General features: G+C 38.8%; 1 protein-coding gene across 1 annotated transcript in view; it reads left to right on the top strand.

Moving 5' to 3' along the window:
• Positions 1-25,952, top strand: part of LOC136858059 (probable E3 ubiquitin-protein ligase HERC1) — an 850,878-nt gene that overhangs the window by 282,358 nt on the left and 542,568 nt on the right. Inside the window, exons 25-27 of the mRNA XM_068225263.1 lie at positions 1,722-2,091; positions 9,227-9,353; positions 24,092-24,256. Coding sequence (XP_068081364.1) covers positions 1,722-2,091; positions 9,227-9,353; positions 24,092-24,256 — 662 coding nt within the window. The remainder of the gene's footprint in view (positions 1-1,721; positions 2,092-9,226; positions 9,354-24,091; positions 24,257-25,952) is intronic.

Below are 25,952 nucleotides of genomic sequence, written 5' to 3' on the forward strand. Positions count from 1 at the left end.
ACCGGTTGTGACGGCTAGCGATGTATAATAAAGAGGCGGTCGTTTATTGTCAACAAATTTTATGTGAGCGTGCGGGGGTGAAAAGAAACAGCGTGGTTACCACAAGAGTTGCCAGTGGTATTCATTGCTGTTAGGCCACGAATGCAAGACGACCCTTGAAAAAAAAAACGTCGTCTTGGATTCGGAGGAATACGGTATCACTCCAGAGTTTTCTTCTTCAAATGGCATCATCTAACCTAACCGTATATGTGTCATGAAAACATTTTTGAAACACATGTAGAAAAATGAGTTATCCTCTCTAAAAATTTACATGTGAATAGCCTTTCCGAAATTTAACTAGACGCGAGAAAATTATGAACTATCCTCTGACATCAGTGGTGTACTCTGCCATATCTTGAGGTGTATCACATTCTTACTTAATTTCAGTATATAACATTAAAATGAAGAGATCATTTAGTCAGCCTTTATTTTTTAACGAGTTAAGAACTATTATCGGACATATTATTTACGCATTTATTATGAAAATATGTTCTCTTTCATTTTGAATTTTCTTTACGGGACAGCAGTCGACAGATATTACTAATAGACTCCAACATTGCCTTCGAATTACATAAAATTAGCTTCATGGTCCGTATCGCACTTCAATAGATTCACAACCTAGTCGACTAGCTGGAAAATAAATAAATACTTAGTTGTGAATTGCCTTCGAATGTCGATGAGAGAACTAGTGGACATAGCGAGGAAACGATACCGAAGATAATCGATTGCATACATCATAATTGCTGGGGTGCATAAATATCGATAACGGAAAAAATCGCGCGCTTAATCGCTCGTAATAACGGATGCGAAGGATAATACAAAATTTAATATAGGAATTTTGAAGGGGCTGCAAAATATTGTCGGCATAACAGGGTTCTCGTTATAAGCCGTACTCGCTATAGCCGACTTCTACGCTATTGGAAGACATTGATCAACAACGTGATGTGTGATGCATGTACCATATACCATGTACTGATGAGCCTGAGAATGCTATCAGCGTGGCATTACTACTTAAAAACCAAATGTAACAATGTATTAAATGTCATACTGCACATACAAGACAACAATGGCATTTATTAGTATATTTTAACAAAAAAATAATCTTATATTCATGCCATTACGGTTCGTTTCCTCTTTCCCTTGAACATATTTTTCTTTTCACATAACTAAAACACCATGTACACCACACACACACTCGCTGCAAAACTAAGTCACTACTTTATAAAGAACGCAGGAGGAAGAAATCATAAAGTCTGAAACAGGTGGGGTTTTTTTTTCCTAGTGGCAACTAAGTAAATTGTGAAAAATAGAATAAAACAGTGATATCCCATGTTGCATAGTGCAGTCTATTAGCATGTGTTAAAAATGATGCCTCTGTCATGAAGCAGTCTAAGGTAAAACGAAATGTAATAGAATAGTAGAGAAAACAGAAATTGAGTCTAAACAATGCTGAAAACTTTAAATTATATGTACAAAATCATTTATATATTTCTAATTGGGGGAAAATTGGACATATGATGACAAGAAAAGGACAATCCAGTTAAAATGGGATCATCTTAAGTTCAATTATATTCTTATACATGCCACTTGAGAATTTTTATGGTCAAGGTTTTTGTTTGCTAAAGGAATGAATAAATATAAATAATGATTTTGAATCATTATGTTTTTAATGTGTTTTGCAGGATCCATGCCTATCGCATACCACGGCCTGTAGTGGAAAGTGTGGTGAACCTAATGCATTCCCAGTTGGAACACATTCTGAGCCACGCTGGGCCCAGTGTGAGTCGCCGTGAGCTTCGGGCTGCTGAGCGCAGTCTGGGAGATTTTCTGGTGTTTGTGAGACGTGTTTCTTCCAGTCACGTGATGAGACGCATGATGGCTACTCGTCAGTGGACTCAAACGTTGTTAACTGTTGTTGGACAGAGAGTGTCTGGTGATGAAGATGCTGTGCCTCGTATTCAAGCCTTGAGACCTCGACTTCTGGCCCTGCAGTTGTTAGCCACAGTTCTGCCTAGCTTAGATCCAGCCTCTGGTGTTGAACATAAGGAACAGGTACTCTACACTTTGCCTGACAATATGTTTTTTACCAATTTCTCTCATCCAGCTCCTACCTGGTTGGGATGTTTATAGCATCTTTCCACCTTCCTCTATCCAACCACCATTAATCCTCATCAACTGTGTTTCAATCCAGGTATCTTCTAATTGTATTATTCTTGATTGTTTTCAACCACCTTAATCGGGTTCTCTCTTTCCTGCCCTACCTCATTCTACCAGGGTTTCTATCCTCTTAACATGTCCAAAATATCTAAGTTTATCCCTCTCCATTCTGTCGAAATGCTTTTTCACTCCAATTTCCTTCCTATCATACTTCTTAAAAATTTCACTTCACTAGTCTGGATTTTATTCTCCGGTCTTTTCGTCAGTGTCCAAATCTCTGCTGCATTTATCAGCATTGGGTACATCTTATAAATTACCTCTTTACAGGTCATTGGTACTTCCTTCCTCCACATTAGGTTTCTCACACTATGGTAGAATGTATTTCCCTGTTGAACCCTTTTACAGAACTCGAGCCCTCATATCCACCACGTCTTATTATTAAATAATTAAAACCTGATTCTAACCATCATCATCTTGGTTTCCCACTGCTTGTCTTACCCTTCTTGGGAGAGCCTGTTATTCCATATGTAATCTATCCTCTTCCATTCAACTTAAATCAATTCACCACCGAACCTGGTTCATATGCACAGGTTCATCCGTCAAGTTCATTTCTAGCTTAGCCTTTATCTCCTCATTCCTAGTACCCTCCTGTCATTATTTCCACCTGTTTTTAAGAGCAATCATTCTAGGTACTTTCATGTCTATTACTTGTAACTTATGAATAAGATATTCTGAGTCCACCCAGCTTAAACTTCCATGCGGAATAGTCGGTCTGAAAACAGAGCAATGTAAAAGTAATTTTGTCTAAGAGCTCATTTTTTTCTCACAAAATACCACTGATTGCAACTGTGAGCAAACTGCATTGGGTTTGATGCACCTTGATTCAATTTCACATACTATACTCTTCCTGGGAGAATGCACATCCGAAATTCTTGAAGTGATCCTTCTATATTTACCACAGGTCTTTCAATCCTCTTTTCAATCCTCTTAGATTTCTTCCCAACTGACATCACTTTAGTCTTAGAAATGCTGATTTCCATGCCATACTCACTGCACCATGCTGTAGGTAAGAGGCCTAGAGGGAAGCCTCATGATGGTTGGGAAAAACAGATTTTTGATGACAACCTTTGATGTAAATTGGCACCAAAAAGCAGAATATCAGCTGTGGATTGACAGGACAAACTGAAGGAGACTTGTAAACACCTGCACCTGGCGTGCTGGCATGGAGAATTGACGATATCCATACCTTCATAATCTGTCAACAGTCTCTTGTCCAATCTGAGGTGTTGCCAGATATTCTCATTCCTTATTTTGTCTGTCCTCATTTGTTGGAGACTAGAGCAATGGAACATAATTTAATTGAGCAGTTATTATATATTATATGGAAATGAAGTTCCATAAATTGTGTGATGAAATCGTGCTGCACCTATGTTTCGAGTAAAGAAAATACAAAATTAAGTTATTAAAAAATAAAAGATAGGTACACTAAAAGTTTTTTGATCACCTATCACAACTATGAATGTGTGGTTTAAACAGGAATTTTGTTTTGAATATTCTATCATATCGCTGTTCTGATAATAAAAGAAGTATTAAAATGTAAAGACTAAGCGCTTCTGTTGTGTATTTGGCTGGTTGTTCGCATAGAGGTGCGCTGACGAGTATCCATAACAGTAACATGCCTTTACCTAAAACATTCCATTTGAATACCCCTCATCCCTTTAGCTCTCTGTGTAGCAGTCAGTTTGCATTAGTTTACAGTACATTGTGTGCATTTAGCAGTGTGTTTGTATACCTGATCAGGTTCATACCATATTACCTCCTAATGGGACGGAAGCAGGGGATTGTAATTGAAAAATGTGCTGTAATTGTAGCTCTGCACCAGGAATATTCTAGTAGGACAATAGCAACAAAAGTTGGTGCAGCCCAATCTACAGTGGTGTATGTATTGGAGCGGTTCAAGCTAATTGGTGTCAATGCAACATTTTCGCGATGTGGAAGACCCCGAGTAACATCATACAGGGAAGATCTGTTCATATGTGTACAGAGTAAATGTCGGAGGACTCGTACTGCACCTGAAATTCACAAGGAAGTGAAGGAAGGCTCCAATCTCTGTCTGAACAGTGCAATGCCGTCTTCGTGAAAAAGGTTAAAGGGATGCATAACAGCCATAAAACGCTATATTATGGAAACAAAATAAGGTGAAAAGATTGCAGTGGGCACAACAATATAAAAACTAGAGCATGCAGCAATGGTCCAAGGTGTTATTCATGGACGAATCTAAGTTTAAAGTATTTGGAAGCCATTGTTGAATGTTTGTTCTTGTTATTAATTATGTTAAGGTCTGCCTTGTCAATACAATTCAAAATCTAGTGTATACTGTATACTAAACCATCAAATACATAAGTATATATAAGTACATTTTTCTAGAATTAAAATTCTCTTCTTCAGCTTATAGATTAAAATCACATGCATGTAAAAGACCTTATTTAAAACTATTGTATGTCCTAACAAAATACTGGATAAAAACAATACAATAACAACATTAAAAGTTCAAACATGAATATCAATCAATCAGTCAGTCAATCAATCAGTCAATCAATCAATCAACCAATTAATCAATAAATAAATACTGTTCTGCATTTAGGGCAGTCGCCCAGGTGGCAGATTCCCTATCTGTTGTTTTCCTAGCCTTTTCTTAAATGATTTCAATGACATTGGAAATTTATTGAACATCTCCCTTGGTAAGTTATTCCAATCCCTAACTCCCCTTCCTATAAATGAATATTTGCCCCAATTTGTCCTCAACTTTATCTTCATATTGTGATCTTTTCTACTTTTAAAGATGCCACTCAAACTGATTTGTCTACTAATGTCATTCCACGCCATTTCTCCGCTGACAGCTTGGAACATACCACTCAGTTCAAAAAATAATAAAGGTGTTCTTTAATCCACCTATTCAGTACTTTAATCTCCACTTAAAGTGGTTACGTAAGTAGACTATCAGTTAAATGGGACATGTTTCGCCCTCAATTTAGGGCATCTGCAGCCTAAAAACAATCTTCAAGATTACACCTTATATTAATATGGAAGCTAAAAGTTTAGCCAATTACTAAAATTCAGTACATAAAAATGTGAAAAATGATACATTATACAAACATGTTAATGGAAACGCTGTCAATGATTAAACCATTGCAGAAGGGGCCCTTAGCACCAGTAGGCAAACATGTCGCATTTAACTGATAGTCTGTTTATTTAACTACAGTACTATAAGTGGAAATTAAAGTATTGAATAGGTGGATTAAAGAACACCTTTATTATTTTTTAACTGTAACTTTTCAATACGGACCAAAAATGAGATTTATAACATGTAACATACCACTCAGTTGAGCATCTTGTCTCATTTCTCCCTGTTCTTCCCAGCCCAAACTTTGCAACATTTTTGTAACGCTACTCTTTAGTCAGAAATCACCCAGAACAAATCGAGCTCCTTTTCTTTGGATTTTTTCCAGTTCTTGAATCAAGTAATCCTGGTGAGGGTCCCATACACTGGAACCATACTCTAGTTGGGGTCTTACCAGAGACTTATAAGCCCTCTCCTTTACATCCTTACTACAACCTCTGAACACCATCATAACCATGTGCAGAGATCTGTATCCTTTATTTACAATCCAATTTATGTGATTATCCCAATTAAGATCTTTCCATATATTAACACCCAGATACTTACAATAATCCCCAAAAGGAACTTTCACGCCATCAACGCAGTAATTAAAACTGAGAGGACTTTTTTTATTTATGAAACTCACAGCCTGACTTTTAACCCAGTTTATCATCATACCATTGTCTACTGTCCATCTCACAACATTATCGAGGTCATTTTGCAGTTGCTCACAATCTTGTAACTTATTTATTACTCTATACAGAATAACATCATCTGAAAAAAGCCTTACCTCTGATTCCACTCTTTTACTCATATCATTTATATATATATAAGAAAACATAAAGGTCCAATAATACTGCCCTGAGGAATTCCCCTCTTAATTATTATAGGGTCAGATAAAGCTTTGCCTACTCTAATTCTCTGAGATCTATTTTCTAGAAATATAGCAACCCATTCAATCACTCTTTTGTCTAGTCCAATTGCACTCATTTTTGCCAGTAGTCTCCCATGATCCACCCTGTCAAATACTTTAGACAGGTCAATCATGATACAGTCCATTTGACCACCAGAATCCAAAATATCTGCTATATCTTTCTGGAATCCTACAAGTTGAGCTTCAGTGGAATAACCTTTCCTAAAACCAAATTGTCTTCTATCGAACTAGTTATTAATTTTGCAAACATGTCTAATGTAATCAGAAAGAATGCCTTCCCAAAGCTTACATGCAATGCATGTCAAACTTACTGGCCTGTAATTTTCAGCTTTATGTCTATCGCCCTTTCCTTTATCATTCATGTTATGTCCAAAGTCCTGTAAAAGTTTGTATGTGGTATTAAAATTGAGCTGGTTGACAATATATCTAATGTATTGTGGTGTGGCATTGTTTATGGTCTTCATAGTCCCACCGCCCTTCATGGGTCTCAAGTTGTTATTCTTAGTGAAGTTAAAACACTATGGGACCATATTAATGGCACACCACAATACGTTAGATAATTTGTCAACCAGCTCAATTTTAATACCATGTACAAACTTTTACAGGACTTTGGACATGACAAGAATGATATTCATGTTTGAATTTTTAATGTTGTTACAGTAAAACCTTGTTAATTCAAAGTCGTTGGGACGCAAAAATCGGACTTCGAATTACGTTATTTTGAATTAACCGCCAGCACGTACTTCGGAAATGCCAACTCTTGTGGCCTCACGATATATTCTAAGTCCTGTTACTGCATGCAATCAACCTTGATTCACAGTTTAAAGCTCTCCAATGTCATGGGAAAAACTATTTGCAAATGTATCCAACAAGGTGCATTTACAGTATTCAAATAATGCACTTGGATAACTCATGGGCAAACATAACCTCACGCAATTAAATCAAAACAAAGAAAACATGATTCAAAGACGAGGAGAAATCCGTACTGGCTCCCCTGTGCGAGTGCTTTATTCATTGGATTACTGTACTGTATGAATTTTAGATGCCTTGTTCTCGCACGGAATGTACTCGATGCCCTTAAAACATCGCGGTTTATCGAACTTTCCTGTGTCGAGGGGAGAAAGGCTCTCACTTCCGACCACATTACAACAACAGTACAGAGACTATACTTGTACGATTTCCCGCCATGGCACTTCTAAGATCCATTAATGCATGTAATCACCTTGATTCTCAGTTTAAACTTTTCAAATGCCATGGAAAACACTATTTCAGAAATTTATCCAACAAGGTGCATTTACGTTATTCAAATAATGCTCTTGTATAAAACTGTAACAAACATAACTTCACACAACAAAAGGAAGAAAAACACTATTTAAAGACGAGGGAAAATTATGCTGGCTTCCCTAAGCAAATGCTTTATCTTTTGGATTACTGTACTGTCTGCATTTTTAGATGCCTTGTACTAGCATGGAAAGTGCCCAATGCCCTTAAAACATCATGGCTTTTCGAACTTTCCTGTGACAGGGGAGGAAGTCTTGCTTCCGTGTGCAGTGAGCACTGCATAGCAACACAGTACATTTGCCGGCTGGCAATTCTCTCCTTTAAAACCATAAGTCCGTTTGGCCTCAGCATTTTAAAAAAGCAAAACAAACAAACAATGCAGTTTCATCGGCATTGACAATATTGTTTGGTGTGTACAAATTGATTATAGGCTATAAGGCACGCTTTTTCGCCAACTGTCTGCATCGCCAGTGTTCGCGGATTCTACCTCTCCACACACTGCCTGCTACGTGATATTGTGAATTGTGGCATTCCTAAAAATGCTGAATACAAAATAATTACGATTCCGCTCGAACATAGCAGATATGAAGCACACTGTAAACACGCCAAAGTAGGTGAAAATGCTCAAAGTTACCCCTTCACGTTCTGGAAGACGTGTTCTTTCATGACGTGGAGAAATTTTGAATTTAAATTACTCTGTAATATACTATTTTTTTCAAAATGTAAAGGCAGTTTCGAATTAAAAGTCTGAATTTCGGTAATGGGACCAACATTGTTCTTCGAATTACGAATTATCTGTATTTCAAATTAAACAATTTAAATAACACGGAAAACCGTATCTCATGTTTCCGGGAATGAGAGCTGCTTCGAATTATGCGAGATTTTGAATTAACCGATTTCGAATTATCGAGGTTCTACTGTATTGTATTGTTGTTTTTATCCAGTATTTTGTTAGGACATACAATAGTTTTAAATAAGGTCTTTTACATGCATGTAATTTTAATCTATAAGCTGAAAAAGATTATTTCTTGAAACATGTACGTATATATATTTATGTATTTGATGGTTTAGTATATATAATAGATATATAATAGGCGGACCTTGACATGATTAATAATAGTAATTAAGTCACGGACCATTGGTGGCCATCATGATCAAGCTAATAGATACTGAATGTTTGTTCGTCGACTTCATGGAGAACATATAAAGAGTCAGTGTGTGACACCAACGGTGAAGCATGGTGGAGGGTCGGTCATGGTGTGGGGATGTTTTGCGGGTGATAAAGTCTGTGATCTACTGAGAATTAATGGAACTTTAAAGAAGAAAGGACATTACAGAATACTGATCAACACTGCAGTTCCATCTGGCAGGAGATTTCTTGTTCTTGGGTTTGTTCTGCAGCAGGACGATCCCAAACATGCTTCTAAAACTATGGAATAATTTACAGATTTGTTGAACTGCAATATCTGCAAAAACACTACAAAATCTTATCACACTTCTTTTAAATTGTATACTGGTATTTTATTTTTTATTTTCTGGAGTAATACAATTAGTAGCACTTACAAACTTTCAGCTGTGTAGATAGTGATATTGTTCATTGAAGTTTGGAATAAAGTAGTGTATAATTTCCAAATTTATTTATTTAATATTTTCAGGTTGTGAGGGAATTATTCTGCCAGCTTGTAGCCAACATGTGGAGTTTGCCTCAAGCTGTGGCTGAACGTCAGGCCTTACAGAAACAGAAAGAACTGCAGCGTAAACTCTGTCAACTTAATAGTCCAGGTAATTTTGGCATATTTAGTATTTTTATTGATAATCAAATAAATTTGTATTGCTGATGGGCACAATTATTTATTTCATAAAAATAAGATATTATACAAAAAATGTCACTAATTTATCTCCCAGATTTGGATCCTGGTGGTGTAGGTGGGCTTTATCTATGAATTATTTTGTAAAGATTGAGTTTGGATTGGACTAATTTTGCTGAGAATTTGCAAATCTCCTCTGGGACAAACATATCCCTTTAAGTTCTATTTTGCCATATATAACTGTTTGTGCCAATTAAGAAACATTCTCTTAACTTGCATACCCTTTTAGTCAGCTTGATAGTCTGGCCCTACACCTACACAGTAGTGATAAAAGTATCTTGTCGTGGACCAGTTCATCAAGACCCAGTTCTCCCACATCTATTTCTTCTTAGCCCCCAATGAGCTTGTTTCTGCTTCCTAGCTTCATCGCCCTCTCTAGGGCACCATGACCTTGACGTCGGTGTGGGGGCTTGTGTGCTTGTTGATCAGGGTTTCCCATGCTGGATTGGCCTCGGTGTAGGGCCAGCTCAGGGTTTTCCATGCTGGATTGGCCTCGGTGTAGGGCCAGACTAACAAGGTGTCCCCCGAGTTGCCTGAGAGGTGTCTGTGCTCTTTATTCTTGATTACTATTTCTACTCTTCTATTTTTGTCTTCTTAAATTTCATTCCTTTTCCTGTCTGGCCACCCTCTCTGCCTCGAGTAGAATAGGTTAGTACGGAGGTTTTATACTCCGCCAATCAAAAGTTTCGGGCCGTGGCAAGGTGATTCATGGCTACTGGGTGAGTAGTTCCTAGCGACTCCCTCCAGATACCGGGTACCCTCTGGAGTTTATAGCCTTGCCTTCACTACATCTCCTTGGCTCTGCTGAAGGTCGACTTCATATTTCCGCAGTATTCATGGGACCAAAAAACGGAACCTCTCTTCTATTCCTTCCTTATCAAAGGGTGGCACCTTTCAAAAATCTGCGTGCAAGATTGGCAAGAAACGCAAGCTGTATACTCCAGTTTCAGTGGATTATGTAAGTGACGAACGTCTTCCTCGATTCCTGGTTGCTTCCAGGGTCGATGGTAATAGTTTTCTTGATGAATTTCCTTTCATGATCAGCAATTCCATCGAAGAAATTGTTGCTGGTGAAGTCGACGAGATGCACAAGCTCCGCGATGGATCTTTACTAATCAAGACATCTATGGCTGAACAGTCCAGATGGCTACTTAAAGCAAAGTTATTCGGAAAGGTAGAGGTGAAAATCGAGAAGCACCAAACCCTTAACTCCTGCAAGGGAGTTATATTGCACAGGGATTTGGTTAAGTCTTCCGATGATACGATGATCTGGTACCTATCACGTCGGGATGTAACCGACGTGAAGAGGTTGAAGAGGCGTGTGGGTGATAAGCTACTCGATACGGGTGCTTTCATCCTTACCTTCGACGCCAAGACCGTACCTGAACGGATAAAAGTGGCAATGTATCGTCTGACTGTTTGTCCATATATTCCGGCACCAATGAGGTGCTATAACTGTCAAAAGTTTGGCCACACCTCATTGTGATGTACAGGTTCGACAACCTGCAAAATGTGTGGGAAGTGCGAGCATGCTGGGGTTGAATACACACCACCACCTGTGTGCGTCAATTGCTCGAGTACACATGCTCCAATTTCCAAGGAGTGCCCCACATTCAAGCGGGAGAAGAAGATCCAGGAGATAAAAACGCTGGATAAGCTATCTTATCCAGACGCCCGGGGGAAGTTCAAGTCCATGGCTGCTCCGGAGTTCTCCATCTCCTTCGCTTAAAAAGGTCGCAGATGTGCAGATCACTCCACAGAGTTTTGTACAGGGCACGAGTACTGAAAATGCATCGAAAAGTCAAAGCCAGCAACAAAATTCAATATCTAAAGAAACTGGAGATTCAAATCGTGAAGCACCGAAAAGAGCGGTACTGTCAATGTTGCCTGGGAAGGGCCCTGGAAAGTCCAGCCCTCTTCCAATGCCAGATCATAAAGGAGGAAAAGGTGAAGCCACAGAGCTCCCTTAAAAAACTTGAGAAGAAGCCTTCTCCAACTCAGTCGGGGTTCACAGGATCCCCGAAGAAATCCGGCAAGCCATCTGCTGGCTCTCCTCCTAAAAAGACAGAAATGGTGGGCAAGAACGAGAGGCCCCAACACCCTCTTGTTCGATCACTTTCTGGAGAACCTAGTTCTCCCAGGAAGAAGGCCCACTGTTCCCGACCAATGAGATCACCTTCCGCGGAGGGTCCAGTCACCGCGCCTCATTCTTCTGAGGAGACAATGGAGACTGAACCACTCATTGTCGTGGGTGGTGATTGTGACAAAAATGATACCGACAAAGACGGCGGAACCTGGCAGGTAAAGGACCGAACGAAGGGAAAGAAATTGCCCTGAATTCGAAGCTTTACCTATCCACACAATGGCACTATTGCAGTGGAACTGCAGTAGTTATCACTGTTGCCTAGCTGAGTTACGTCAATTGATATCCGTCTATGCGGCCTCCGTAATCTGTCTAGAGGAATCTCATGTGAGACCTGGACACGACATGACACGACTATGAGAGGATATCATCTTTATTCCAACGACAAAGTAGCTGTGGATGGCACAGCAACTGGGGGCGTTTCTACTCTAGTTCGCTCCGACATCTTCAGCGAAGAGGGATGAGGATCTTTCCTCATGCTGGGAGACGTGAACACCCGTAACATACTATGGGGTTCTCCGTCTTCCTGTGCTAGTGGGAGGATGCTCAAGCGAATGATCAACCTGTTTGATCTTTGCGTGCTTAATACAGGGGAACCGAGACATTTCAGCAGCGCACATGGCACATTCTCACACCTGGATGTCACTTTGTGTAGCCGTGTCCTAGTTCCCTTGCTACGGTGGCAAGTACACAACGACCTCTGTGATAGTGACCACTCCCCGATAATTCTATCTGTCTTGAATCATAGACAGTCCGAAGTACCCAAGCGCTGGTTACTTTGGCGGGCAGATTGGCCAGAATTTACGAAACGCGGAGTGATGGCTGATGATATGCTGGAGTCTGTTGACGACCATGTTTTTTCCATTACCACTGGAATTTTGGCTGCTGCAGGGGAAACAATTCCTTCCTCGTCCGGTAATCGTCGCCGGAAACAGGTCCCATGATGGACGGATGAAATTGCAGCAGCTATACATGATCGCCGGCAGGCTTTTAAGCATTATCGTCGGAATCCTACAATGGCCAATCATATCACATTTAAGCATCTGCGCGTGAAGGCCCGTATGTTTCGAGAAAGTAAGAAAGCTACGTGGGAAAAGTATGTGTCATCCATCAGGGCACATAATCCGTCATCACAAGTGTGGACAAAACTCCGCCGTACTGTCAGAGTACAGAATGTGCCCTCATTACCCTGAATCTCTATTAATGGAGATATAGTTACGATTCCTTCAGTCATTGCCGACCACATCGCGTCACATTTCGCAGATACGTCCAGCTCTAGGAGATACAACTCTGCATTTCTTCCAATTAAGCGTGAAGCGGAGGCACACCATCTCTCTTTTGTCTCTAGTGCTTCGCATCCCTACAACGTGCCCTTCACGGAGTGGGAGTTGCGGAGTGCACTCACGCTCTGCAGAGATACGGCTCCTGGACCGGACAAAATCCATAATCAAATGCTTAAGCATATGAGTGGCAGATTTCTCAAGGATATCCTCACCCTATTCAACAGAATATGGAGTGAGTGAGTGTTTCCATCTCAGTGGCGTGAGGGAATTGTGTTACCAATCCCCAAGCCAGGTAAAGATCCAAAACTTCAGGACAGTTATAGGCCAATATGCCTTACAAATGGCCTCTGTAAGCTATTTGAAAGGATGGTTAACCAGCGTCTTGTGTGGGCCATGGAATAGGAGGGTCTCTTGTCTAACTACCAGTGTGGTTTTTGCTCTCATCGGTCTGCCACCGATCATCTGGTCAGACTGGAGAGCGCCATTCAGGAGGCCTTTCTCCGGAAAGAACACCTAGTCGCCGTGTTTTTTGACCTGGAGAAAGCTTACGACACTTCCTGGTGATATGGGATTCTCTCCACACTACACCAGTGGGGATTTCGGGTAAATTTGCCAACGTTTATTGAGAACTTCATGTCCCTCCATCTCTTTTGAGTCCGAGTGGGGAATGCATTTTCTCAATATTACTTTCGGGAAAATGGAGTACCTCAGGGATTGGTACTGAGTGTCATGCTCTTCGCAATCGCCATCAACGGCATAGTTGCCGCTGCTGGGTCCGCAGTCGTTCCATCGCTGTATGTAGACGACTTAGCTCTACATTACAGCTCCGGAAGGGTGGCGTTTGCTGAGAGACAGCTACAGCAAGCTATTAACCGAGTCGACAGATGGGCCCTGCAACATGGTTTTCGATTTTCAGCAGCGAAAACCTCAGTTGTACACTTCTGTCCTCGTTGGCCTGTGCATCCAGAACCAGAGCTCCGCTTGCAAAACAGTGTCTTACCAGTGGCTGACATCTGCAAATTCCTGGGTCTCCATTTTGATAAGAGACTACGTGGCAGCCCCACATCTGTCAGTTGAAGGTTGCCTGCATGAAGAGACTTAACATGCTTAAGTTTCTCAGCGGCACTTCGTGGGGGGCTGATCATGGCGTACTGCTAAGATTTTACACGGCGACGGTCCTCTCCCGAATTGACTATGGAAGTGCGGCTTATGGCTCAGCATCAAAATCTACACTGAGCCTTTTAGACAGTATTCACCATAGTGGAGTTAGGCTGGCAACAAGAGCTTTCCGTACTAGCCCCATTACCAGCCTACTCGCTGAAGCGGGAGTTCCACCTTTACGGATAAGGAGGCAACAGTTACTCCTCATGTACGCTGCCAAAATTCGTGAAATGCTGCTACATCCAAGCTATCAATGCATCTATCGTACCCAATACCACCAGAGGTGCCAACACCGGCCGAATGCCACACGGCCGGTTGGGTTTCGATTGATAGCCTGTGTCATGATTTGAATATCGATATTGGTGGTTGTCTTGAACAAACACTTAGTGAGGTAGCTCCGTGGTTGGTTCTGCGACCGGATATACGTCTAGATCTGCTTCGTGGACCCAAGGTGAACACGGATTCCTCCATTTATCGGAGGTATTTCCAGGACTTCCTTCACCAATATCCGGCTGCGAGACTTATCTTCATGGATTGTTCTAAAATCGGAGATAATGTTGGTTACTCTTTCGTCATTGATGATATGAGTATGAAGATCTCGCTCCCTAAAGTATGTAGCGTGTATACTGTAGAGCTTTACGCCATCTTAGAAGCTCTGCAGTTCGCACAGCATGACGAAAGAAGCCATTTTCTTATGTGTACCGATTCGTTAAGCTCTCTGAATTCTACTGAAACCTGTTTCTCGCAACACCCACTGGTACAGCAGATACATGACCTTCTAGCCAGGTTAAGGGATGCTGGCACCAGAATCACTTTCGCATGGCTTTCAAGCCGTGTTGGGATTGCGGGAAACGAACTTGCGTATGAAGCTGCAAAGGAAGCTGTACATTTACCTCCAAGACCTGTCATTGTACCTGCTAAGGATATTTGTTCTCAGCTACGTCGAACCATCTTGGCGTCCTGGGAATCGGACTGGCTAGCTATCTGAACTCCCAACAAGCTGAGAGCAATTAAGGAAACAACTACCGTGTGGCGGTCCTCTTTCTGGCCTTCACGGAGAGAGGCCATAGTATTGTGTAGGCTGAGGATAGGTCATTTACGATCCACGCACTCTTATCTCCTAAAGAGGGAAGACCCCCCAGTGTGTTCTTGTGGTGCCGACTTCACCGTGGCCCACATCCTCACAGAGTGCGCCGATCTCTTTGGCCTAAGACGGAGCCTCAGCTTGCAGGAAACAGTCGAATGCATACTAGCCGATGACGCAACTACTGCTTATCTCGTCATCCCCTTTATGTGTGACAGTGGACTTATCAGGGGTATATAAATTACAAATGTACTGTTACTCAGGGAACGTACGTTCCCTTTTGATGCGTTAATAATTTTTTCGGCCTACTTTTATAATTGTTTTTGTGTTATTTTGTACTGCGTTTCCAAATTCCTTTGTTGAATAAATAATTTTGTTTTATATTTTCAACTTCTTTTCTACTAAGTTGCTCAGAGAGGATGATTACCTCATTGTACTTCCCCTTAAAACAAAAATACCACCACCACCTAACTTCATCAGCAGGGTGGGCTTCAACCCTCATTGAGGAGCCACCTTGACAGATCTGTAGTCTTGATGTGGAAAATGTAGGACAAGGAGAAAGTCAGATAATTAAAGGAAAAGGGAAGAAACATAAGACACAGATAAATAAGGGTGGCAAAAGTTAAGGAACACTAGAGAGACATGAAAAGCAGAATGATTCCCATGTTGAAGTTCACGTTCAAGATGGTGCTTGTTTTTAATATGCTTAATATTTCTGATATAAATTCTTCCTAACATAAAAGAGACACCCTAGATATTTTTTGTAAAAAAATAAATGGAAAATAAAACCATATCTTTTTTTACTGACTGAGATTCATATTATTTTGCTATTTCCAGTGCTCTTTGTTGAATCATATCATTAGTTACATCAAAACCAGCATTTCTCAACTTAGTTTTATACTCTAACACTTTAGTATTCATCTCAGAACATTTACCTTTTTGGTACCATAAAAAACTGCATACTTTTATTAATTGTTGCTTTCAGTTTCTCTCTTTGGTTGCCCCAATATCTGAGCATGTTAGGTTGAGTATTAATTTCTTCAGCTTCTGGCTTTACACCGTGTTCTTTTGAAAAACGCACAGCTTTTAATTTGAAAGCATTGATAAAACTACATCTCTTGTTTTTCTTATGTTATTTTGCTCCATAATTAAAAAAAAGAAGTTAAAATAAAAGAACTCGTGTAGTAGCAGGCTTTTGCACAAAACACAGGTCTCTATCAAAAGGAAGTTATGTCATTGTTGTTGATTCATTAACATTCAAAACATTTTGCGCTGTCATTGTAGCACAACGAAAGATCTCATTGAAAAATGAAATATTCTTTGATGAATTATGTTGGTGGATTCTTGTATGCTAGTTTTTTTTCTCTCTCAAAAGTCAGGGGTTTCTAATATGCGAGAGTGTCTAATTAGCAAGTGAATATGGGATCTGCTGCTAATATTATTCCTTGGTACCCTTTCTTGGTATAGAGCTGCATTGTTTTTCATCAATTTATGGCATCAAAACAGCCTTGAGCCTCTCTATAATGTAGAGAGGGATCTTGCTGGTGTGAGGGATCAGTGCTGGTATCCAGGAGGTGCCACAGTTGGTGGGTGCTTCCTTCTTATAAATGGGAAGATGCTAAGGCACGAAACAGAGATAATTAAACAACGGTCCCAAACTGTAATCACATAACCATCCCTCACTAAGAGAGCAAAATAGCACCTAATACTAAGCCTCATAACGATCAAGCACCCACACAGGCACACTCTCAAAAATAAACCAAATGATGCTCTGCTACAGGGAGGGCTTATTTTACAAAAAATGGAAATGACTCTAATGTGACATGTGGAAACAAGCCACGAAAATACAGGCCTGAATAAAAGACAGAATCAAATATAAACAAACATAAAACAGGCTCAGTTGTTACATATCAGACGCCACTGAGTGCAAATGGATGGGAAACTCGAAATATGTATAAAGGTATGATATTACCTTAGAAGCATGTTGCAGAAAACAAAATAAACTGGGCATTGAAAGTGGTTCACCATAATATTTACACCTTAAAACAGGTTAATAAATTATTGTAGCTGCAGGGCAGATCAAACACCTCCATGTTGCTGGCCGGTCACATAATAACACTCCCCAAACTAATGCCAGAACTCACTGGGAAAAGGAACTAAAATAGATTGTGAATTTTGACTCTGCTCCTATCTACCGGATGATATGCAAATTAGTTGAACTGAACAAGAGTATAGAGTGCAAGTGGGAAATGAACATAACTATAACGAGTTTGAGCTCAAGACACATTTAAATATTAAAACGCAGGGTGTGGATTGGCTTGTATTCCTCGGTGATCAGCCGGAAGCATTTGTTTATGTAAATGTAAGGAAAAATTTATGTGCGCACATCTCTTAATAACAAACATAAACCTACCTCAACCTACTGCATGACACTATATGTACAACATTAAAAAAAGCATATCCTTGTAGTAAAACCTTCCTTCTTCAATGAGTTGATTGTTAGCCTTTCATAAACATTCTCCACCCTTCTCCCCTTGCGCCACCTCTCCCTCCTTGCCCGCCCGTTCCTTTTCCTTTGAATCTCAGAACCGTTAGTGTGAGGCACAGGCAACAATAGGCCAGACACCACATGCCGCAATGAGAGGTAAGTCTCATATAACCTATGCCATCTAACTAACATGCTCTCTCCTTCAATTCATTAATTTAATTTTATCTAATTTTATTCAGGTTGACTTCATGGACACTGCAATGAATGGCAAATTTTATACCAGACACAATGTATCTGTTTTAACCACCTCTTCATGTGCTGTCCTGACAGTGTCCAACAACATTTCAGCATGATTTTAACAAGCACTATGGGAGCATTTTATTATGTTGATTGGTATTGAAACACCATCTAGCAGTTCTGCATCAGCTGGTGGTTATTTACAGCGGCGTCCAGTGACATGCATGCGGCTAACACCACTCAAGTAGATTTGGTGATTGACTACAGCATCAACATTTACCAGTTCCCGTTTTACAATTGAAATTGTAATGATTAGCAGTGATGGAACTAACAGTTCTATGAATATTAGTACATGAAAGAGTCTTGATGATGTTCATACTCGAGATGCTAAGAATTTAGAGCCTAATTTATTTTCAAATTTACTCATAATTTCATCCCAGTTTTTAATGTCAATTGTATATTTGTTCATTTGTTTTATGTCAATTGTGTGTATGTACATTTGTTTATTTATTAGATGTTTTACATTAAGGCTGAAGATGGCCAGCCTAGGCTGAAACTAGTCCCTAGTTAATGTAATCAAAATATTGCATATTATTGTATTATAGTATTATTAATTTAATAATTATTATTGTGCCAATATCAGTAGTAAATGTTTGTCTGCATTTCCTTTACATTCACACCAAGTAATAATGTTAACACTTTACGTAGTACGCAATAGTATTATAATAGCTGGTTTATTCATTTGGCAACAATACAATTTTTTCCCTTTCTTATAATCCTAACAATATAAAGTAACCATACCCACATTCTTTCCTTCTGGCAAACAGCTGTGTAACATATTGTCCAGTGCAGAATAATAATCAAGGTTGTGTTCATTTTGTATCTCATATAAACTCACATTCCTGTAACAGAGAGATCACTTATAACATTTGTCTTAAAATCCACAAGACATGTGCCCGACATGCGAAAAGCTAAAACCAGTAGAGAAAATCACACCTCTCTGGGGTGATAGGGTTTCAGCAATGAAGTGTAAGTCTTCAAGATCTTACCATTTACTGTGTCTTCCAACCTTACTGTCTTTTAGGTCCAGACCATTTTTGGCATAGCTTCACGCTCACTTGGTTGACACTGGAGCTGGTAGGGAACCATTTGGCCACAATGAGGTCTCCTATTTTGAAAGGAATTGGACCTCTACTCTTGCACCTCTTCGCCACATATCCTAGGACTTTTTTAAGGGTATCCACTACCACTTTCCATTTTTCTTTCATGTTTGGCTTCTTGAAGGCTGCGACAGGTAAGCTATGTTCCAATTTGAAGTAAGAGGATCAGCAACACTCCTCCAAAGATACAACTCTGCAGGGGTATGTCTACTAGATTCATATACTGCTGTACGAGAATCAGAACAAAAAAGGCTAGATAAGTATCCCATGACGGTGGTCAGCGTTGTGGAAAGCACTCAAACAGGAGCGCAGATTCCTGCAAAACCTTTTGATGTGTAGTGGCTGTGGGTGGCGAGGACTTAAATAAATATGGGTCGCACTCCATGAGAAACAAAATTTACAGAATTTACGACAGGTAAAGGTAGGAGCATTGTCCAAGACCAGAAATTTAGGACTAAAAACACCAAAAATATTCCGAGAAAGCAAATCAATGGCCACACTAGAATTAATGTTCCTGACAGGGAACAGCCACGCAAACTTAGAAAATGCATCATCTATGAACATTATCCCAATGTTGTTGAATTTGGATTGAACCAGAGAACCCAAGAAATCAGCAAACATTTTTTCCCCATTGCAAGTAGCCACATCAGCAGAGTAGAAACCCACTAACATGTTCTGACCAGCTTACAACATTGATTGGTACCACAGCTCTAATGTTTTCTAAAATATCCCTTTTCATGCCGGGCACAAATATACAGGCCCGAATAAAAGACGAAGCAAGTATAAACAAACATTAAACAGACTCAATTGTTACATGTAGGATGCTAAAAGGTTTGTTTTGTCACCTATTCAATACATATAAATTATACAATTTAGGATTTTTTTTTATTTTTTTTTTTTTTGCTAGTTGCTTTACGTCGCACCGACACAGATAGGTCTTATGGCGACGATGGGACAATGAAGGGCTAGGAGTGGGAAGGAAGCAGCCGTGGCATTAATTAAGGTACAGCCCCAGCATTTGCGTGGTGTGAAAATGGGAAACCACGGAAAACCATTTTCAGGGCTGCCGACAGTGGGGTTCGAACCTACTATCTCCCGAAGAATTTATTATTGATTCCACTTGAGACATGTTTCGCCCTTCATTGAGGGCATCATCAGTCAAATTATCTCCTCAAGGCAAAAATTAGGTACCTGGTTAGTAGTTGACATGCACAAATTAACACATATTATTAATACACATTACAAAAATTAAGTATGAGAAACAGTTGTACAATAGTGATGGTTGAACATATAGGTTTATAGAATAAGAAGTCAGCACCAATGCGTAAAATTAAAATAGTAAGAGTTCGGCAGTGGTGCCCAGGAGAACAGTTGATGCAATCATAGGGAAATATAAAGTTTTAAAAATATATACATTATAACAATCAAGGGAGAAAGGGTATAGTGCTCGGCGTCAATGTTTGTAACCAAAAATGATTGCGTCAACTGTTCTCCAGAGCATCACTGCCGAACTCTTACTATTTTAATTTTACGCATTGGTGCTGACTTCTTATTCTTTAAACCTATATGTTCAACCGTCACTATTGTACAACTGTTTCTCATACTTAATTTTTGTAATGTGTATTAATAATATGTGTTAATTTGTGCATGTCAACTACTAACCAGGTACCTGATTTTTGCCTTGAGGAGATAATTTGACTGATGATGCCCTCAATGAAGGGCGAAACATGTCTCAAGTGGAATCAATAATAAATTCCTAAATTGTATAATTTATATGTATTGAATAGGTGACAAGACAAACCTTTTAGCATCCTACATTCAGTATCTTCAATACGGATAACAATGATTTTTATCACTTGCAATTGTTACATGCCAGATACCACCGAGATGCAAATATTTGGGAAATTCAAAATAAATATAAAGATATGATATTACCTTAAAAGCATATTGCAAGAAGCAAAATGAGCCAGGCACTGAAAGTGGTTCACCCTAATATTTTCACCTTAAAGCAGGTGAATAAATTATAGTAGCCCACGAAGGCTATAGGGCTGATCAAAATCTCCATCTTGCTAGCCGGTCACATAACAACATTCCCCTAAGGAATACCAAAAATCGTGCTGGAAAAAGGAACTAAAATAGATTGCAAATTTGGACCCTCTGCCACTATCTACTGGATGATATCCAAATTAGTTGTACAGAACAAGACAATAGAGTGCAAATGAGAAATGAACGTAACTGTAAAGAGTTTGTGCCCAAGACACATAACAATATTAAAACGCTGGGTGTGGATTGACTCACTGTGTACTGTAGAATGTTAAGATGATATCCAAGTGGGAAAGCAGAAAAATGCTGCCCTTGAAGTAAAAGGGCAAAACTTGATAACTTAGGAATGTAAGAGATCCATTTTAAAATGTTTTGCAAAGAATAATTTTACTTTTCGTTTATTATATTTTTTATGTATTAATACCTTGAAATGGGCTCCACATAAACATACAAATAAGAATGGTCAAAGACTTGTTGAACTCTGCAGAGAACACAAACTGATCTCAAAGTCCACCTACTTCAAAAGGAGGCCCAACAAACTTAAAACTTGGAAACATCCTGATTGGAGAAAAGGGGAATGGCAGCTGGATCATGTATTTATGGACAAAACCTTCCACAGAGAAATCTACAATGTTAAAGTATTAAGAGGAGTAGATATAGGTTCAGGTCATTACATAGTCAAAATCAAAATTAAGTTCACACCACTAAAAAACAAAAAAACAAGATGCAATAAACGAAAGAGGAACCTTGATCCACACCAATTAACTAGGAATGATAAATATAGAGAAGTCACACAAAACATAAAACTGACAGATAACTTAGAAGAACTGGTTCCAATTCTCAGGCAACAATCTGAAAATTTAGCCCCATTGAACACGCGTAAAAAACATGCCTGGTGGACCTCAGAATGTGACAAAATTCATGAAGAAAGACATCAGGCATGGTTAAAATTTCAAACACACAAAACAGAAGAAAGTACAACCAACCTCAAAAATATCAGGAAAAAGTTCACACATATTATCAGGCAAACCAAGAGACAATCACAGAAAAATCTAATCAACTCAATAGAAGAACACTACCACAAAACCAATTCCGGAGACTTTTACAAAATGTTCAGAAGACAAGTACAAAAATTCGCCCCTCCCAGATTAATGCTGAAAAGTGTAGATGGAAAAACGACACATAATGACAAGGAAAATGCCAAAATCAGGGCAAAAGCATTAATTAAACTTTTGAATTGTGAAAAACCCCAGGAACTTTTAGCAATTAATACAGACACGCCCATCAAAACCCTGCCTGAACTCATAAATCCCCAACAATCCAAGAGGTGGAAACTGCACTCAAAGAGTTGAAAAATTATAAGGCATGCGGAGAAGACCAAGTTTTCGCAGAAATGTGGAAATATGCCAGTGGTACAGTTCGAACATCCTTACGCATGGCCCTAACAAAAATCTGTAGAACAGAAAAGTTCCCTGAACATTGGACCATAGCCATAATCCACCCACTCCACAAAAAAGGAGATAAAAGCAATCCAGATAATTACAGAGGTATCTCTCTCCTAGACTGTACATACAAGATTTTCCTCAGAATCCTATATAGAAGGATCAGAGAGCAACTAGAGGAAGAATTAGATGAATACCAAGGGGGCTTCAGACCTTGGAGAAGCTGTGCAGAACATATCACCACTTTAAAATTAGCCATAGCATATTACAAGAAGCAAAACAAACCTCTTGCAATAACCTTTGTGGACTTTAAAAATGCTTACAACTGTATCCATAGACCTTCAATGTTGAAAATTTTAAGGAATTTTAGGCTCCATCCAAAATGAATCAAATTGTTAGAACTCACCTTAACCAACACTAAATCAAAAGTCAAGTTCAGAGGGGAATTCTCTGAGCCATTCATCATAAAAACAAGCTTAAGACAAGGAGATTGCTTGTTACCACTGCTGTTCAACTGTGCCTTGGAAAATATAATGAGGGAATGATACAAGAGTAACCCAAAGAACATCCGAATTGGAAGACCCAAAGACAACGTAAGTTTAAATTGCCTAGGATTTGCCGATGACCTTGCTCTCTTGTCCAACAATATTCGGGAAACCAGACAACAAGTTATATCACTACAGGCAATAGCACAGAAAATTGGTCTTGGAATATCTTTTGAAAAGACAGTAATCATGTTTACTGACCCACCACTCATAAACAAAATTGCCAAAGGAAACCAATAAATCAAAATTGTAGATAAATTTAAATATCTGGGAGAAATCATAACATATAACCTCAATAAAAAGCCAGCATGGCATAACAGAATAAATAAACTGACCAGAGCACAATATATCACCAAGAATACCTACAACAAAAAGGGCCTGTCAATAGCAACAAAATTGAAACATTACAAAACAGTCACTCAACCAGAAATAACATATGCAAGCGAAACCATCTTCAAAACAACTAACACTGCAGAAATAGACAAAATTCTCAAGATAGAGAGAAGAATCATTAGAACGTGCATCAACAAATCATACCAAAAAGATGGACACTGGAGAGTAGCTTCTAATGAAACAGTCTACAAGGAAATAGAACCAGTAATGAGGACAATCAGGAAGAAACGCATTTCATTTTTTGGACATCTAATCAGGACACCAGAGAACAGGATCATCAGGAGAATAGTAGAAAAATTATGGAATAGTAAGTGCAACATTAAGTGGATTACAGAAATCAAGGAAGATATGGATGAACTACAAATTAGAAATTACAAACCGACAAAATCAAGAAACTCACAAACAAGCAAACCAGACTGCAAATCAGAATCAACAAACAGACAATAGGAAGGGTGATTTCCGATGAAGAAAGAAGGATAAGATCAGAGAGAATGAAGAAGTACTGGGCTAACAGGAAACTGAAAAATTCTTTGTATAAAGTTGGCTAGAGTGGTCCAATGAAGGCCATAAAATGTAAATAAATACCTTGAAATCTCTTCTATAATTTATATCTATAAAGGAAAGTTTTCTTATTTTTGTGCATAGTATGAATTTTTAGGCTTTTTGTTTTCAGGTGATCTCTGGTTGGATAATCAGCTGTGTGAGGAGAATGTGCCTGTACAAGAAATGGGATTTGATCCAGAGAAGTGTCTATGCTGTGCTGTGGAAGGTGGGCAGACTCTGGTGCATGGACCAGGTGGACGTGGCTATGGTGTAGGGAACACTGCTCTCACCTCAGGTACATATAGCTGAACTATATACAACCAAGATTCATAAACATAGAACTGAAGATAAATATACTCCATACAGTAGTGATAATAGTATCTTGTCTGGGACCAGTTCATCATGTGTACATTAAACTGAACATTAACCATCATATTCCAGACAGGTTTTGATTGGGTGCTGCCCAACCCATCAACGTTCTCGTGGCTGGTAGTAAGGATTTGCTTGAGAATATGACCTTTCCAGTTCTTTGTGTATTTTCCTTTATAATTCATTACATGTTCCATTTTCTGTTCTCGCATCACATCCTTCCTTTTATGGCTCATCTTGTATATCCTGCTGTATACCTATTGAATCTAATCTCTGCAGGAGTAATCCTAGCTTAATGCTGCCTCTTAACGGTTCTTGTTTGTCTTCCATTTGAAAGGAGAACATTAATCATTCGTATGGTTAATGCATTCATCATTAAAATGTATGTTGTGTATTAGTAAACATGAGAAAATAAGAAAAAACATTGGTTGTTTAATATTTTGTACACAACAGTCTACAAATGAGTGAATACAATATATACGTTCTGAACCATTTCGTCACTCAGTCCATGCAAACAGAAGGTGAGAAATAACAATTTCTTTTTTTCTTTTTACAAAAATCACAACTTTGTCTTGATTCTAAACACAAGAGGTGAACAAGATAATTTTAATTGTAAATTAATAACTCATAATGGATTTGTGGAAAATTTAGTACTTACTGGTGTAGCCACAAAGAAGCACATAAAATACTGTCAGTTGCGTACACTAATTTATTTACAACTTATTTTCACATTAAACTCACATAAATAAACCACCATTTTGAACAACTGCCTATTGTGAAGAATAAGAAGAGGACTGCACCAGAGGCATGTCAACTACCAACTCAACAAAACCAATTCACATACTTGACTCAACCACATGGCTAATACGACTTACACACAAATCATCAAAACAACTCCAACTAACTTCACCATCAAGACTGCCTCTTATATATATGTTGCCTGGCCAGGCTTCTAAAAAGATATGTCACAAGGTATCTTCTCGTAAATTCTGGTGTGCCCAATAGCATAGTTACAATATAAGGAAGGTTCTACATTGTTCTCGTCATACATAGCATTATTTTGGATGTTACAGTGTGTTGCTCAATATTGTACTGAATTACACATCATATATACAGGTAATAATAAATTATATATTACTAATTATGTGTTCGTACATTAACTAAACTCATATTAATATATATGCAGCACATGTTTCATGATGTAACCTCTCAAATAATACGATTGTCCGTACATATGACATGTCTATGTAAATAATAATACTAATACTAAATGGATGTAAACACTTCATAGCCATACCTCAAGTCATAATGATAATGATAATTATTTGAGCTCGATATTGGAATTATTTAACCATGGGTTAAAGAATATTGTTTTCAAGTTATCTTAGTCTATTACACTTGCGTCAATACTAACTGTTTATTCCAAACTATTCTTTAATAAAACATCATTCAATCAATCATATTAAATTTATGTTTCGGTGAGTCAGGTCAAATTACCATTGTTCTTGCATACTGTAGTTTGAAAAGGAATTACTATATAGCCTACAGTACATGCGAATAATCCCCACACCCTAATTTTCAGAAAAATTATGAAAAACATTTTCTGTTAATTATAAATACAG

This window comes from Anabrus simplex, chromosome 1 (assembly GCF_040414725.1).
Source record: "Anabrus simplex isolate iqAnaSimp1 chromosome 1, ASM4041472v1, whole genome shotgun sequence".
Classification (NCBI taxonomy): domain Eukaryota; kingdom Metazoa; phylum Arthropoda; class Insecta; order Orthoptera; family Tettigoniidae; genus Anabrus; species Anabrus simplex.